We start from the raw sequence: 12050 nt of genomic DNA, 5'->3' as shown, positions 1-12050 counted from the left end.
ACTGAATTATATTTCCATAATGAGAACTTTTTTTAAAATAATATCCTGTGTAGTTTACTTCTTTTTCACAAGGATATGCTTTTATGTTCATAGTATTTGATATGCATTACTGATTGATAGCAAATGCACAGCTGGCTGCGTTTTTTTTATAATGGAAATACAGTGATCATAAAATTCTGACAAAGAGTTAAAGCACATATTTTTCTCTCTCGTTTAACGTTTATTAATTTTACTCAGTACAACGCTGAAAAAGGAAAAGTCGTTATATAAGAGCTTCTTTGTTTATCATTCTTTTTTATTTTTAGTATGCAAAAATACTTGATATTTCTCACTGTCAGCAATGTAAAACCTTATACCATTTCTCCACCCCGCTGAAAAATTCACTTGAACTGTTCAAATAGGAGAATCGAAGACATGATCTGTGTTCAGAATAGCATACGACCATACTACTCTTGATGTTTTGTTTTTGGTATGTAGTTTGTATACCGTGCATAGTGAGTAATACCTGGATGGCCATTTGCCAAAATATGCAGAATACAACCAAAGCATACTGCACAGAAAACTGTATCCCACAATGCAGTGTACCATATTTACATGATAAACATGCAATATAATGAGGTCATGTGACAACAATGTAGCATAGTACTATTTGAGACATGTAATGTTGCATATTTCATACTGTTTCACATACTATTCAATATAAAACAGTATACAGTAGTATGCAGTATGCTGCTAGTATTCCGTTCTAAACATAGCCATTTACTGTTCGCCATTGATTTTAAGTACACATCCCAACATTTTTGACTCACGAATGCAGTCTGTAATAAAGATTCTTAACGTACATCTACACTAGCATTAAAATAGTTCACTATGCTCTGAAAAAGAAGGTATTCTAAACTCTTCTTTAAAGCTTTGGATTGGTTAATTCTTCTCAATCAGTTCTCTATTTATCATTCATCTTGTCAAATGTTTTTTTGTCAGAATTGATGGTCATGATGATAAACATGAGGTATCCTGGTACTGGATGGCTCATTTAAACTGCATAGGAACATACACGTCAACCTCTTTTAGACATACAGTATATACACGATCATCAAAAAGCACAATATCAATCCACACGGTTACTGTGGAAGCATGGGAGCAGCCTGAGATGGGGCAAGGGAACAAGTCCTCTGATTGTTCATCTACTGTCCAGGCACGTAAGGCCAGCTGATGGAGCTTCCAGAGAGCTGCATGTCCCGGATAAGAGTCTCGATTGGGGTCTTGCCAACCAGCCGCATGAAGAAGAGTTGGGAGATGAGGCTGGCGGGAACGGCTCTCAGGGCGGGCAGTCGCAGCAGGAGTCTGCCGAAGCGCTGCGGCTGACCTGGATACTGTATGCGCTCGTACTCGGTCAGGGCCACCTGTGCTTTCTCCTGCAGGCTCTCGATGTGCGCCGGATCTGACAGGCCACATGCATCTGCAGGAAACACAGAGTTTACAACACTGCTGCAACTGAAATCCTAACAGCTCATGCGATGGATATTTGACAATGTTAATTTTCTCTTTGAAAAAGACCAGCCTTAAAAAGAACAGCACTTGTCCTGACTGAGCCCCTTATCTTTTTTTTAGAAATCTGTGAACAGCTTCCTAGAGAATTACAATTTGTCGGTAGACTAATTTTCCAACTAACTAGAATTTAACTTTTTTTCAAAAAGAGTGGCTGCGCAAAACCCACCACAACTAGGGTGTTCTGAATGGTTTTAGCACATTGCTATAACTTTATTAACATGTTATGAATGTTTCAGTAGTGTTTTCTGAGCAGCATGTTATTATTGCTGTGTGTTTAATAATGTGAGGTTTTAGCATTTTGCTTTGATTTTACTTGGGCTCTGTAGCATGTTGCTATACTTTTAGTAACACATTCTGAGTGGTTTATAATTTTGCTATGCCTTTACTAATATGTTTTGAGTAGATTTAACATCACTAAGCATTTAATAACATGTTCTCAGAGATTTTAGCATTATGCTATATCTTTAAAAACCTGTTCTGAGAGATTTTAGCATTTTGCTATATCTTTAATAACATGTTCTGAGAGGTTTAGAATGTTGGTTTGCCTTTACTAATGTGTAATGAGAGGTTTTAGCACTTTGCTATACCAACATGTTCTTTAATGGGGTTTAGCATATAATATTGCTATGTTGATATGTGTTTACTAACTTGTTATGAGTGATTTTAGCATGTTGCTCTTGCTATGTTGATATGTGTTGAGTGCTTTTAGCATTTTGCTTTGTCTAACATGTTCTGAGTGGTTTTAGCATTTTATGCCTTTACTAATTTGTTATGAGTGGTTTTAACATGCCGCTACACATTTATCATGCTATGTGTTTAGTTATGTTCTCAGCATGTTTATATGCATTTTAAGGTGTTCTAAACAGTTTTACATTTTTTGTTATGTGGATCAAATGTTCTTAGAGATAAGTTTAGTAAGTTTCAATGTCTACACTCTAAGAAAAAAAAGGTACAAAAGCTGTCACTGGGGAGGTACCTTTTCAAAAGGCACACCTTTGTAACTAAAGAATACATATTGGTACCTTAAAGATACATATAAGTACCTAAAGTGTACATGTTAATACTTAAAAGGTACAAAAGTGTACCTTTTCAAAAGGTACTGCCCCAGATTACAGCTTTTGTACCTTTTTTTCTGAGAGTGTAGGATGATTTGTGTGATTTCAATTTGGTTCCACATTGATTCAATTCAAAATATTTTACTCAAAGAGTCAAATTTCTATGCTAATCATATATATTGGTTCCTCTCTGAACATAAAAGTCTATGGGATTTTGTGCATCCGGCAGGCGGATGGACAAAAAAAAAAAAATGGTACATTTGATAACTGTATCATTAGCACAAATGATGTGGGAAGTTTTAAACGCGTTCAAATTTGTGACCCTAATTATAAACAACGCTAATAGTTATGAATTGCTATGCATATCTTGATAAAGAAATGATTTGAGGACAGTTCTATGGAATATATCTTTAAGAGGGGTTGATCACGCACCTGGTGAGAACAGCGCAATGGCTTTCAGACAGCTGTATTCAGCAGAATCCACCTGCAGTCGTGCCAGCTTGTCCACCTGGTCCTGGAAAACCCTCACCTGGTCCATGAAGGACACCACACGGTCAGCGGGCATAGGGGAGGAGTGAAAGCCGGCAGCTGCCAGCAGGGGGGCCGTGTGCAGCGGCAGAGCCGATTGAGCTGCATTCAGGATGAACAGTTCACTCCAGCTGAGCCTCAGAAGAGCCACCTGCTCCGACACGGGCAGGTCAGGAAAGTAGGGGATATTCCGTGCCCACTCTATGGTACTGAAGAGCAGCCGGGCTGCCAGCTCACATATATTGTCGATGCCCATGATGGAGCTGTTGGCTCCTGAGAGCTGCTGCCCGCACTGGGCTCCGTAGCGGCTGTTAGGGTACGGCTCTGCTCTCAGCAGCTGAGAGATGAGCTCAGACACCGGCTGACCATTGAAGAAATCAGCTCCCAGGCCGTGACCTCCTCCAACATCCCCAGCCGCTCCAACCATGGAGGCTGGACTGATGCCGGCGTGGGAGGGAGGGATTCGACCACGCTGGACCGCTGGAGAAAAAAACATCAATATAATGACACAAACAGATGATACAAGTAACATGGAACTAGCAAAGCTATGAAGAAACTGTTTGGGAAATGGTCAGATATATAAAAAAACTATAAATATTTATTACAAATATATATATCACTGGTTTGCTGACCTTCTTTCCTCATACCGACCCGGATACACTTCTTCAGACGGCAGTACTGACACTGGTTACGGTGGTGCTGATCAATCTGACACTCTCTGTTTGACCTGTCAAGACAATTTAGGTACCTTTGAGCCAAGAGCATACAAGAGATGATTTAAGATTTAGCACTCTTCAAAAAGATAATGAGCATTCAGATCAACAGTCAAATGTTGCCAGGTGTGAACATCATTATTAACATATTGCATGAAATCTTCCCTGAAAAATCTCTGCAGATACGGACCATTTTAAGTAATTATTTAATTCTAGTATTATTTGTGTGATGCTGAAGAATAACTGCAAAAGAATAAAACACACGTTTTTACATAGCAGCTTCAAATTCAAGACACAATCACCCTTGTAAAATGCATGAATAAATTATCAAAGATTTGCATTGAGTGTCTCCCAAAAAAATTGTCACAGTCCCTAAAAATAGTACACTATTACAACTTCAAACTGACAAGAATTTATATATATATAAATATATATATAAGGCAAGATTGAACTATACTGAATGTTAAGGAATAAAAATAAACTTTTGTGTACAAAACTGAGTCGTTTAAAAGCCTGTTTGAGCTTTAAGTCTTTTTTGTGGATTAGACACAAATTCTACCTTAATAACAAACTAATAAGAATAAATATTTTAGTTGCAGGTGTAATCCAATAAATAGAGCTGAATGTGAATTAATCTTTCTTTTCTGAGTTGTGTGAAGAGCTCTCCAGTAAATTATCACATAACCTTGGCACAAACACAAAGGACAGAGTTCTGTTCATTCATTCCTAAAGTTCCCATGGCAGCAAGGCTAATGTTAGATCTGCTGCAAGAGGCCAATTATACAACATGCACAATTGTTTCGACAGCCATGTACCTTTGTGTAACATTCATTCTGGCTATTTTTCTGGGTTGGGAAATTTTAGCATGTCACTATTATGGTATGCTGTGGATATTTTTGTAATTCTGTTTTCTCCCAGAACATTTTATAAATAAATCATGCCATCATGAAGCCTTACTGTGCTCAACAAAGAAATGCTTTTGACATAATATGATATGCAGAAGCCAGCGGTACACATCCAAACTATGCCTGTCAAAAAGTCCTGTTGCGATCACAGTTGCTTAAGACAAGAATCTCTTTATTAGCTGGTGGTCAAGTCACTGATCTTTCAGCTTCTTGATTGTGATGTAGCCTATCTTGCTGTTGTTTATTCACACATATCTGAACTCAGCTCAGCTTGTCACATTGCCAACAGTTCCTGTTACTCCAGTTGTCTCGAACTTTTGCGGAAAATGAAGGACTGTCAATTGCTTCAGTTGCTGTCAGCATGAGTGCTTCACAGCCAAGAGAGAGCGTGTATTGCTAGTCGTTTGTCAATTTGTTCCTTGTACTTGATGTACGACAGTGTTCAACTAAAAGTGTTTTAATGCAATGTGAAAGAAAGTCATCTTTACTTAATCTTAACATCATATTAATCTTACTTGATTAACATTATAGCAAAGCTCAGTACCAGCATTTCACTGACATTTGAGATCTGTAAAATGTATTTAGGAGCACGTGTGCTAATTAAAAAGTTCCACAGTTTTATGAAAGTTAAGCTCATAAAAGCCTAAAGTGTTAGAAATAATAATAAAAATGTCTTAATTATGATTTTAAGAAATCTAAAATTTGTCAATGAAAACACAAATCACAAAAAAAAGATGAATATTTGCCTTTTATAAGGCTATTTTTATTCAATACGAGCGCTGCACGTTTCAAAAGTCAAAATGCGGCGGTGTTGCGTGTTCAACAGGATTGCATTTCAGAGCAGCTCGCAATAAATCCATTTATGCCAAGCAATTATTACATTGTTTACATCATGCTTACTTCATGGTTACATTATAATATATTGTAGAGATGGGTGTAAGAATATAGATTTTTTGGTCTCCCTTACCCATTTAATTAAGCAACCAGTTAGAGCATTTCAAAATAAGAGTCCCATTGTATTTTGGCCTTTATACTTAAAAACCCCACAAAAATGTATGTGTATGTTTATAATATGTGTGGTATACGAGAGAGATGTGTGAGAGAGAGAGAGAGAGAGAGAGAGAGAGAGAGAGAGAGAGTGAAATAAATATTTAAATAAATAAAAAAAAAAATTTTCATTGAGCCTCTAAATTTGTCAAGTTTTTTACATTAACTTAGAAGCACACGTGCGCCTTGAGAAAAAAAGTAAGCATTAAGCATTTATTATAGCATGATTACTGTGATTTACTCATCTCCTTTATTGCAGGCTCTGATTCATGAGTTTGTAAATGTTCACTTACATACGCTCTAATTTAAATGTCAGTAAGAGGTTAACAGAGTTCACAGAAAGTTCAGCCAGATTCCTTTTCCAAGCTGCATCTGGAAACACGGCGTGTGATTGGCTGTTGTGTCTGAGCAGTCCAAAATATATTATTGTTTATTTATTTACAGATGGTTCTGATGTGTTGAGCCTTCAAAAAAAATAAAATAAAATAAAAAAACCTGACCATTGTGCCAGTTTGTAATAATCACATTTTGCATGTAAGTGGAAACCATGAACCTGTTTGGTAAATAGTGTAAGACGGTGTGATGGATGATGCGTCTGTGTCTCACCTGCAGGTATAGTTGAGGTTCCGTCTGATGCTCCTCTTAAAGAAACTCTTGCACCCTTCGCAGGTGAAAACGCCATAGTGCTTCCCGCTGGATTTGTCTCCACACACCACACAGTCCACCACGCAGGCCTTGTCCTCCTCGCCAGCCTCCGCGTCGCTGTTCCCCGCCCGGGGCGAGCTGCTCTCCTCCTCCCCCCGCAGGTAACCTTTCTCACCGAGTCCATTAGCGCCTCCGTTGGGGTTGGCCCATCCCCCGCTCACCATGGCCATCTCTGTGTTCACCAGCAGGAGCTGCTTGAGAAACCTTCCCGAGTCGAGAATTCAGAGCCGCCCCGGAGCCAGTCCCTTTACGCTGCAGACAGTAAGCCCAACAAGTCAGACTCGGAGGAGAAACACATTTAACAGCACACTGAAGTCCTCCGAGGCTTACCCAGGTGACATGTTTTTGTCATGTCAAAATCCCTGCTGCTTTTCTTCATGTCCCCTAACCACAAAACCCTCTGAAGATCTCAAGATCGCTTTGATTCAGTGAGCGGTTCAGAGTTGGACGCCCTCGCCCTTTTCACAGGAAACAACAAATTACACATAAACGCACCCAGACGTCAGGGAAGAACACAAGCTCATCCACATGTTGAACAGCTCTGGATGAAATGAAACTCCTTCTCAGCTAGCAGCCGCCGTGACATTACACCAGGAAAAACTACTCTACATGCCCCCTAGTAACCAACCAGTTAAACCTGTTCCTTCAGTACTGAGAAATAATGCAGTCGTGTTTAGAAAGGTTGAGGGTATTACAGGTCGCTTGGGTAGGTTTGACTCAACCTGCCAGTGTATCTCATGTTTGTTCACATTTTAGTCTGAAAAATCACAAATGAGGTCACTTTGCATCTCGGTTGTTTCTCCTGGACAGCAGTGAGATTGACAGGAGAGCAAATGGAGACAAAGTTAAGACTCCTGAATCCCAGATTTTTACTTCTGTGAAGAGCTCCCCTCTAATCTCATAAATCACCTCTAGTCTGTAACATCAACAACGCTCTCATTTGGTCTTCTTCTATTGTACCTTTGTAAACATCTGAGACAAAGTTGATAACTGAGAACTTCACTCCCTGCTATGAACGAACAACTTCTGAGCAATAAAATGATCTTCTGGGGTTATCTAAACATAAAATAATACAAAAGGCACAGCTTCCTTTAATCTTGCGCATCCTCAGGGACATTTCTTTTTTTTGGTTGTCAATGCAACCAGCATAAGATTTGCCATAAATGTGTACTTTTATCAGAATTTTAGTATTTCAACCTCATTTACTTTCATAAATCAGTTCTACACTAGGTACAAAAAAAGTTACACTCAGGACCTTAAGGACAAATGTCTCTATCACAACCGTGATATTAATTCCCATTCCGTTTAAAAATAAAGTCTTGCATTCTTTATTAATAGGCTTTGATTCTGTCAGCAAAGCTTCAAAGCTGTTTCAAGCTGTTTACTTTTTTCTAACTGATGGTGTCATGATGTTTGGCCATTGGAGCAAATAAACATATATATGTGTTTGTGTGTGTGTGTGTGTGTGTGTGTGTGTGTGTGTGTGTGTGTGTGTGTGTGTGTGTGTGTGTGTGTGTGTGTGTGTGTGTGTGTGTGTGTGTGTGTGTGTGTGTAGCAATGTAATTATAATTGTGTGGATGTATTGTTATCGAGAATGGATTATTTAAAAATACATAAATAAATCTTGACATTGCACAAAAAAATTATAATGCATCAACGTTAATGTTGCTTCCAATCACTAACATATCCAAGACAGTAATCATCCTGATAAATAAAAAAATAAAAATATAATAAAAGACATCTGCTTAACATTTAGTATGGGAAATAATATATTTTTGTGTGCTTTTTCATTAAATAAAATAACAGAGGCAGTAAACAAATAGGCCTTTAAAGGGTTAAAATCCTTAAAAAGTAATGCATTTTTGGTACTATACATATACAGTATTTGTCATTAAAAGTATAAAAATAAAAATGTAATTAATATTTTTTATGACATTTTTGACACAAAAATGTAACTTTGTGTGTGTGTGTATATATATATATATATATATATATATATATATATATATATATATAATTGCTGCATAAGAAAAAAGCTGCTTATAAAGAGCTGCTTCCCAAACAGCAGAAAACCACAATGCCAAACATACAGACAGCGACCTGGCTAATGATAAACAGAGCTCAACCCCACCCTGCTCCTCAAGGACCAAAGTTCAAGAAAGTCCCTTGCTCTTTCACTTGGTTAAACAACACAATCCTGAAAGCTCTTGTAACGTAGCAGAGAATGAAGCACCTTTTGGCCGAGTCTCAGTACACTCTGTGCAAATCTGAGCAAGAGAGAGAGAGTGTGTCCTTCTGTACCTTGTTTCGTCAGTGCCGGTTGATCCAGCCGTAGGGTCCCTGGGGCCTCAGCATTCCCAAGAACCGACCCTAAGCTCTTTTAGCAGTCCGCTGCGTCCCGTGCCCTGCCTTTCTCCATTCATCAGTGAATCATGAGATCCAGTGGTCAGGAGAGACAGCTGACCCGAGTGTCTGTGGTGACTGGTCAACAAGCCTCGCTCTGTTCTCTCTCTCTCTCTCTCTCTCTCTCTCTCTCTCTGAGTGGTGGAGGACGAGCGAGCGAGCGTGTGTCTGTGTGTTCAGGGATTTGACACTGCTATTCAAGCCCTCTGGTTGCCATGGCTCCGGCTTCCTTATAAGGGTAATAGAGTCAAAGAGCAGTGAGTGGGCTGTAGCCACTCTACACAAACAACCAGGAATGTGTTACCACACACACACACACACACACACACACATACAGTTAACCCCTCCAGGGATGACCATAGGTGCACTCAGTGTGCATCTAGAGACGCAGAAGACCTCCTTAGTGAACATCTAAAGATCAAATCATATCATAATGCAGAATATAGCCTAAGATTTTAGTTTTACAACTGGAGAGAGTTCCTCAGCAAACTTGCTTGGACGTTGTCTTTTCATAAACACTAGCATTTCATCCTGTTTCATCAATCATGGTGCAATATTGTGAAAGAATGTATTTTTTGTACTGAGCTGGTGTTTCGGTGCAGTGAAGAGCTTTGAGCTGCTTTGTTAATCTGATTTAGAGCTTTTTAGATCACTCTCTGTGGAGGAAGCTCTCGGAAATCTTTTTGTCTTCTCATCTGATTGTTTTCAAACTGCTGAAAGAGATGTCTTGAAGCAAGCAAAGCTGCTCTTAATTGAAGGATGGTCTGGCTGGTTTCTCAGCGTGACCTGCGGGGCTAAACTCATCTGAAACCAGCAAACTGGTTCAGGCGGAAAAATTGGCGGTACAGCCCAAAACGTTTTTTTTTGTTTTTTTTTAACTCAAATAAAATAAAAAAGTTTAAAAACGTGTACAGGGCATAAAGAAAATAAACTCCTTTTTAACTTAATTGTTGCACCACTTTTTATTTATTTATTCATTTATTTATTGTTACTAAAGATTGTTGAAAGTCGTGTAACTTTTTTATTAATATGCATTTCTATAAACTCATAATTTTTAAACTATAGTTTTTTTTAATTCATATTCAATCTTCAATCATTTCAATCTTGCACAAAATCATTTAATAATACTTAATTTTAACATTTACTCTCTCTTTCGAGTGCTACAATAAAGCATGCTTGGAAGTAGAAATCTCAGTTTAAGTTTGTCCGAATTAAAAGAAACAAGATCATTAAACTCAAAACAATGAATTAATGCAGATAACTTAAGAAGTGTCCGTTTTTCGTGAATTCTAGAAGTTCTAAATAGTCATGAAATTTAATTTGATTGAACTAATTTGTTTAAATTTAGGTTTTTTTTTATTTGGACCAATGAATGCTCGTCCTCTGCTCGCTTTGCCCGAAAAATAAAACCAAATGTATTTGCAACTACATGTCTATTAACTCTCAGAGTATGAGACTGTTAGGGTTAGTTGAATTAGTTTGACCAAGAAAGTGTTAGATATTAAGCAGACAGTCTACTAATACTCTACTCACTGCTAGTTGAGTTACTCACTGTTAGTAGAATGAATAAAGTGGACTATCGAAATAAAGTACTACAGATTTTTCCTACTCAAACCAATGCATTTTTTGCTTTAGCACTAAGGTTTACATTGATTCCTTGTATCTTTTTGTCTTTTTCAAGTCATGTTTATTCTTTTTAGCCATTTGTTTTATAAAAATCACTCAATGCTTTACTGATCTGCATCCTACAACATCCAGATGGCACAGATTTGGAGCTGTTTGTCCTCTGCTCTCTGTGCTTGCTCTGTTTGTTTACTGTGTGTGTGTGTGTGTGTGTGTGTGTGTTTCAGGGGTTGAATTGTTGGTCTGTGATCTGGAATGCAGCTCTTCCTGGATTCTGATCACTCTTTCTACAGTCTCTCTTTCTAACATATAAAAGCCAATATTTATCACCACAGATAATTAATTTAATACACTATCCATCCAGTAGCTATAGCCCTTTTATTTACAATTCTATTCTGCCCTCAATTCTTTCCTTTTAGCATCCATATTATAGTATATGAGATTACAAAGGTTTTATTCTGATCTGATTTTTCAGGAAAAGGCTTTGTTTCTCTGATGCTGTGGTCTTATGACATTAATAGTCCAGCCGGCCTGAGCTCTCGGTTCAGGTGTTGAGGAATGTGGTAAGTGGGTTTAAACTTTAACCATTTCATAGGTGCAAAACCATTTGCCCGAGCAACACGTACTGAACTCTCTCGCCTCTGTTAGCGGCGTGGTGCTCTCTGACCCGCACGTGAGTCTGCCTCCTGACGTTGTGGGACCTTTGACCTTAACAGAGAGACAGAGCATCAGACGCTGAGCAGCACGCCGTACAGGAACATCTGCTCGACCGGGACGCAGATCAACATCCTCCACCCTGAGAAAAAGAGAGCAAGCCGCCCTCATTTGGTGGGAAAGTCACACTTGAGCAATTCTTATTCAAATGAGCTGACCTCAGTATTGATTACGAGGTTTTTAAAGAGGTCTCGTTCAAACTTAATATTTAGGCGTGTGTTCGTTTCAGTGTCATTTAGATAGATATATTTTCCATGTTCATTTTAATTCTAGTTAGTTTTAGTCATTTTAGAGTATGTTAAACAAAATTAGAATAATAAATGATATAAAAAAATAGCTGGAATTAGTTTGAAAATAGTTTTTATACTTATTTCAGCTAAAGGTTTTTTTTCCTCAAGAAACAATTTTTTTTTTTTTTTTTTATGATTTTGATTGTAGTTTCAGTTTAGTTAACTATAATAACTTTGGTTCCACTTAACAAATATTGAATAATTCTTAGAATTCTTTAATATTTTCCTGTAAAATCATAATACATCCCCTTCAAGCAAATAACTTTAGTGCAAATAAAAGCATACTATTAATATTTTAAATAAAAAATAATTTTTAATTTATTAAAATAAAAACAAATTTATTAACTTTTTTTCTTTTTTTCCTCTGCTTTTCTGTAGCTTTTGTACTACTACATTCATAAAAAAAATCAATAAATAGGGCACAATATATTATATTTATATAAAGAATATAATATATATATACAGTACAGACCAAAAGTTTGGAAACAATACTATTTTTAATGTTTTTGAAAGAAG

General features: G+C 37.6%; 1 protein-coding gene across 2 annotated transcripts; it reads right to left on the bottom strand.

Annotated features, from left to right (window-relative positions):
- Positions 1 to 262: 262 nt before the first annotated feature.
- LOC132119298 (nuclear receptor subfamily 2 group F member 6-like) lies at positions 263 to 9041 on the bottom strand. 2 transcript variants are annotated; one of them, XM_059529137.1, is made up of 5 exons: positions 8806 to 9041; positions 6406 to 6756; positions 3767 to 3861; positions 3039 to 3614; positions 263 to 1459 (listed from the first exon to the last, which is right to left on the bottom strand). In XM_059529137.1, the coding sequence occupies exons 2-5, from the start codon at positions 6672 to 6674 to the stop codon at positions 1185 to 1187; spliced, it is 1215 nt and encodes a 404-aa protein (XP_059385120.1). In that variant the 5' UTR covers positions 6675 to 6756; positions 8806 to 9041; the 3' UTR covers positions 263 to 1184. The 2 variants fall into 2 exon arrangements, with proteins under 2 accessions (XP_059385120.1, XP_059385122.1); XM_059529139.1 differs by lacking the exon at positions 8806 to 9041 and adding an exon at positions 6835 to 7054.
- Positions 9042 to 12050: the final 3009 nt, after the last annotated feature.

This window comes from Carassius carassius, chromosome 38 (assembly GCF_963082965.1).
Source record: "Carassius carassius chromosome 38, fCarCar2.1, whole genome shotgun sequence".
Lineage (NCBI taxonomy): Eukaryota > Metazoa > Chordata > Actinopteri > Cypriniformes > Cyprinidae > Carassius > Carassius carassius.
This window is presented reverse-complemented; position numbering and strand designations above follow the sequence as displayed.

What these genes read in the sequence shown, in the direction of transcription:
- LOC132119298 (XM_059529137.1), bottom strand. Translation starts at nt 6,674, where the DNA reads ATGGCCATGGTGAGCGGGGGATGGGCCAACCCCAACGGAGGCGCTAAT. An exon ending in AACCTCAACTATACCTGCAG is followed by an intron (nt 3,862 to 6,405) that starts GTGAGACACAGA and finishes TTGTCTTGACAG; the next exon opens with GTCAAACAGAGAGTGTCAGA. An exon ending in GGTCGGTATGAGGAAAGAAG is followed by an intron (nt 3,615 to 3,766) that starts GTCAGCAAACCA and finishes TTTTTTCTCCAG; the next exon opens with CGGTCCAGCGTGGTCGAATC.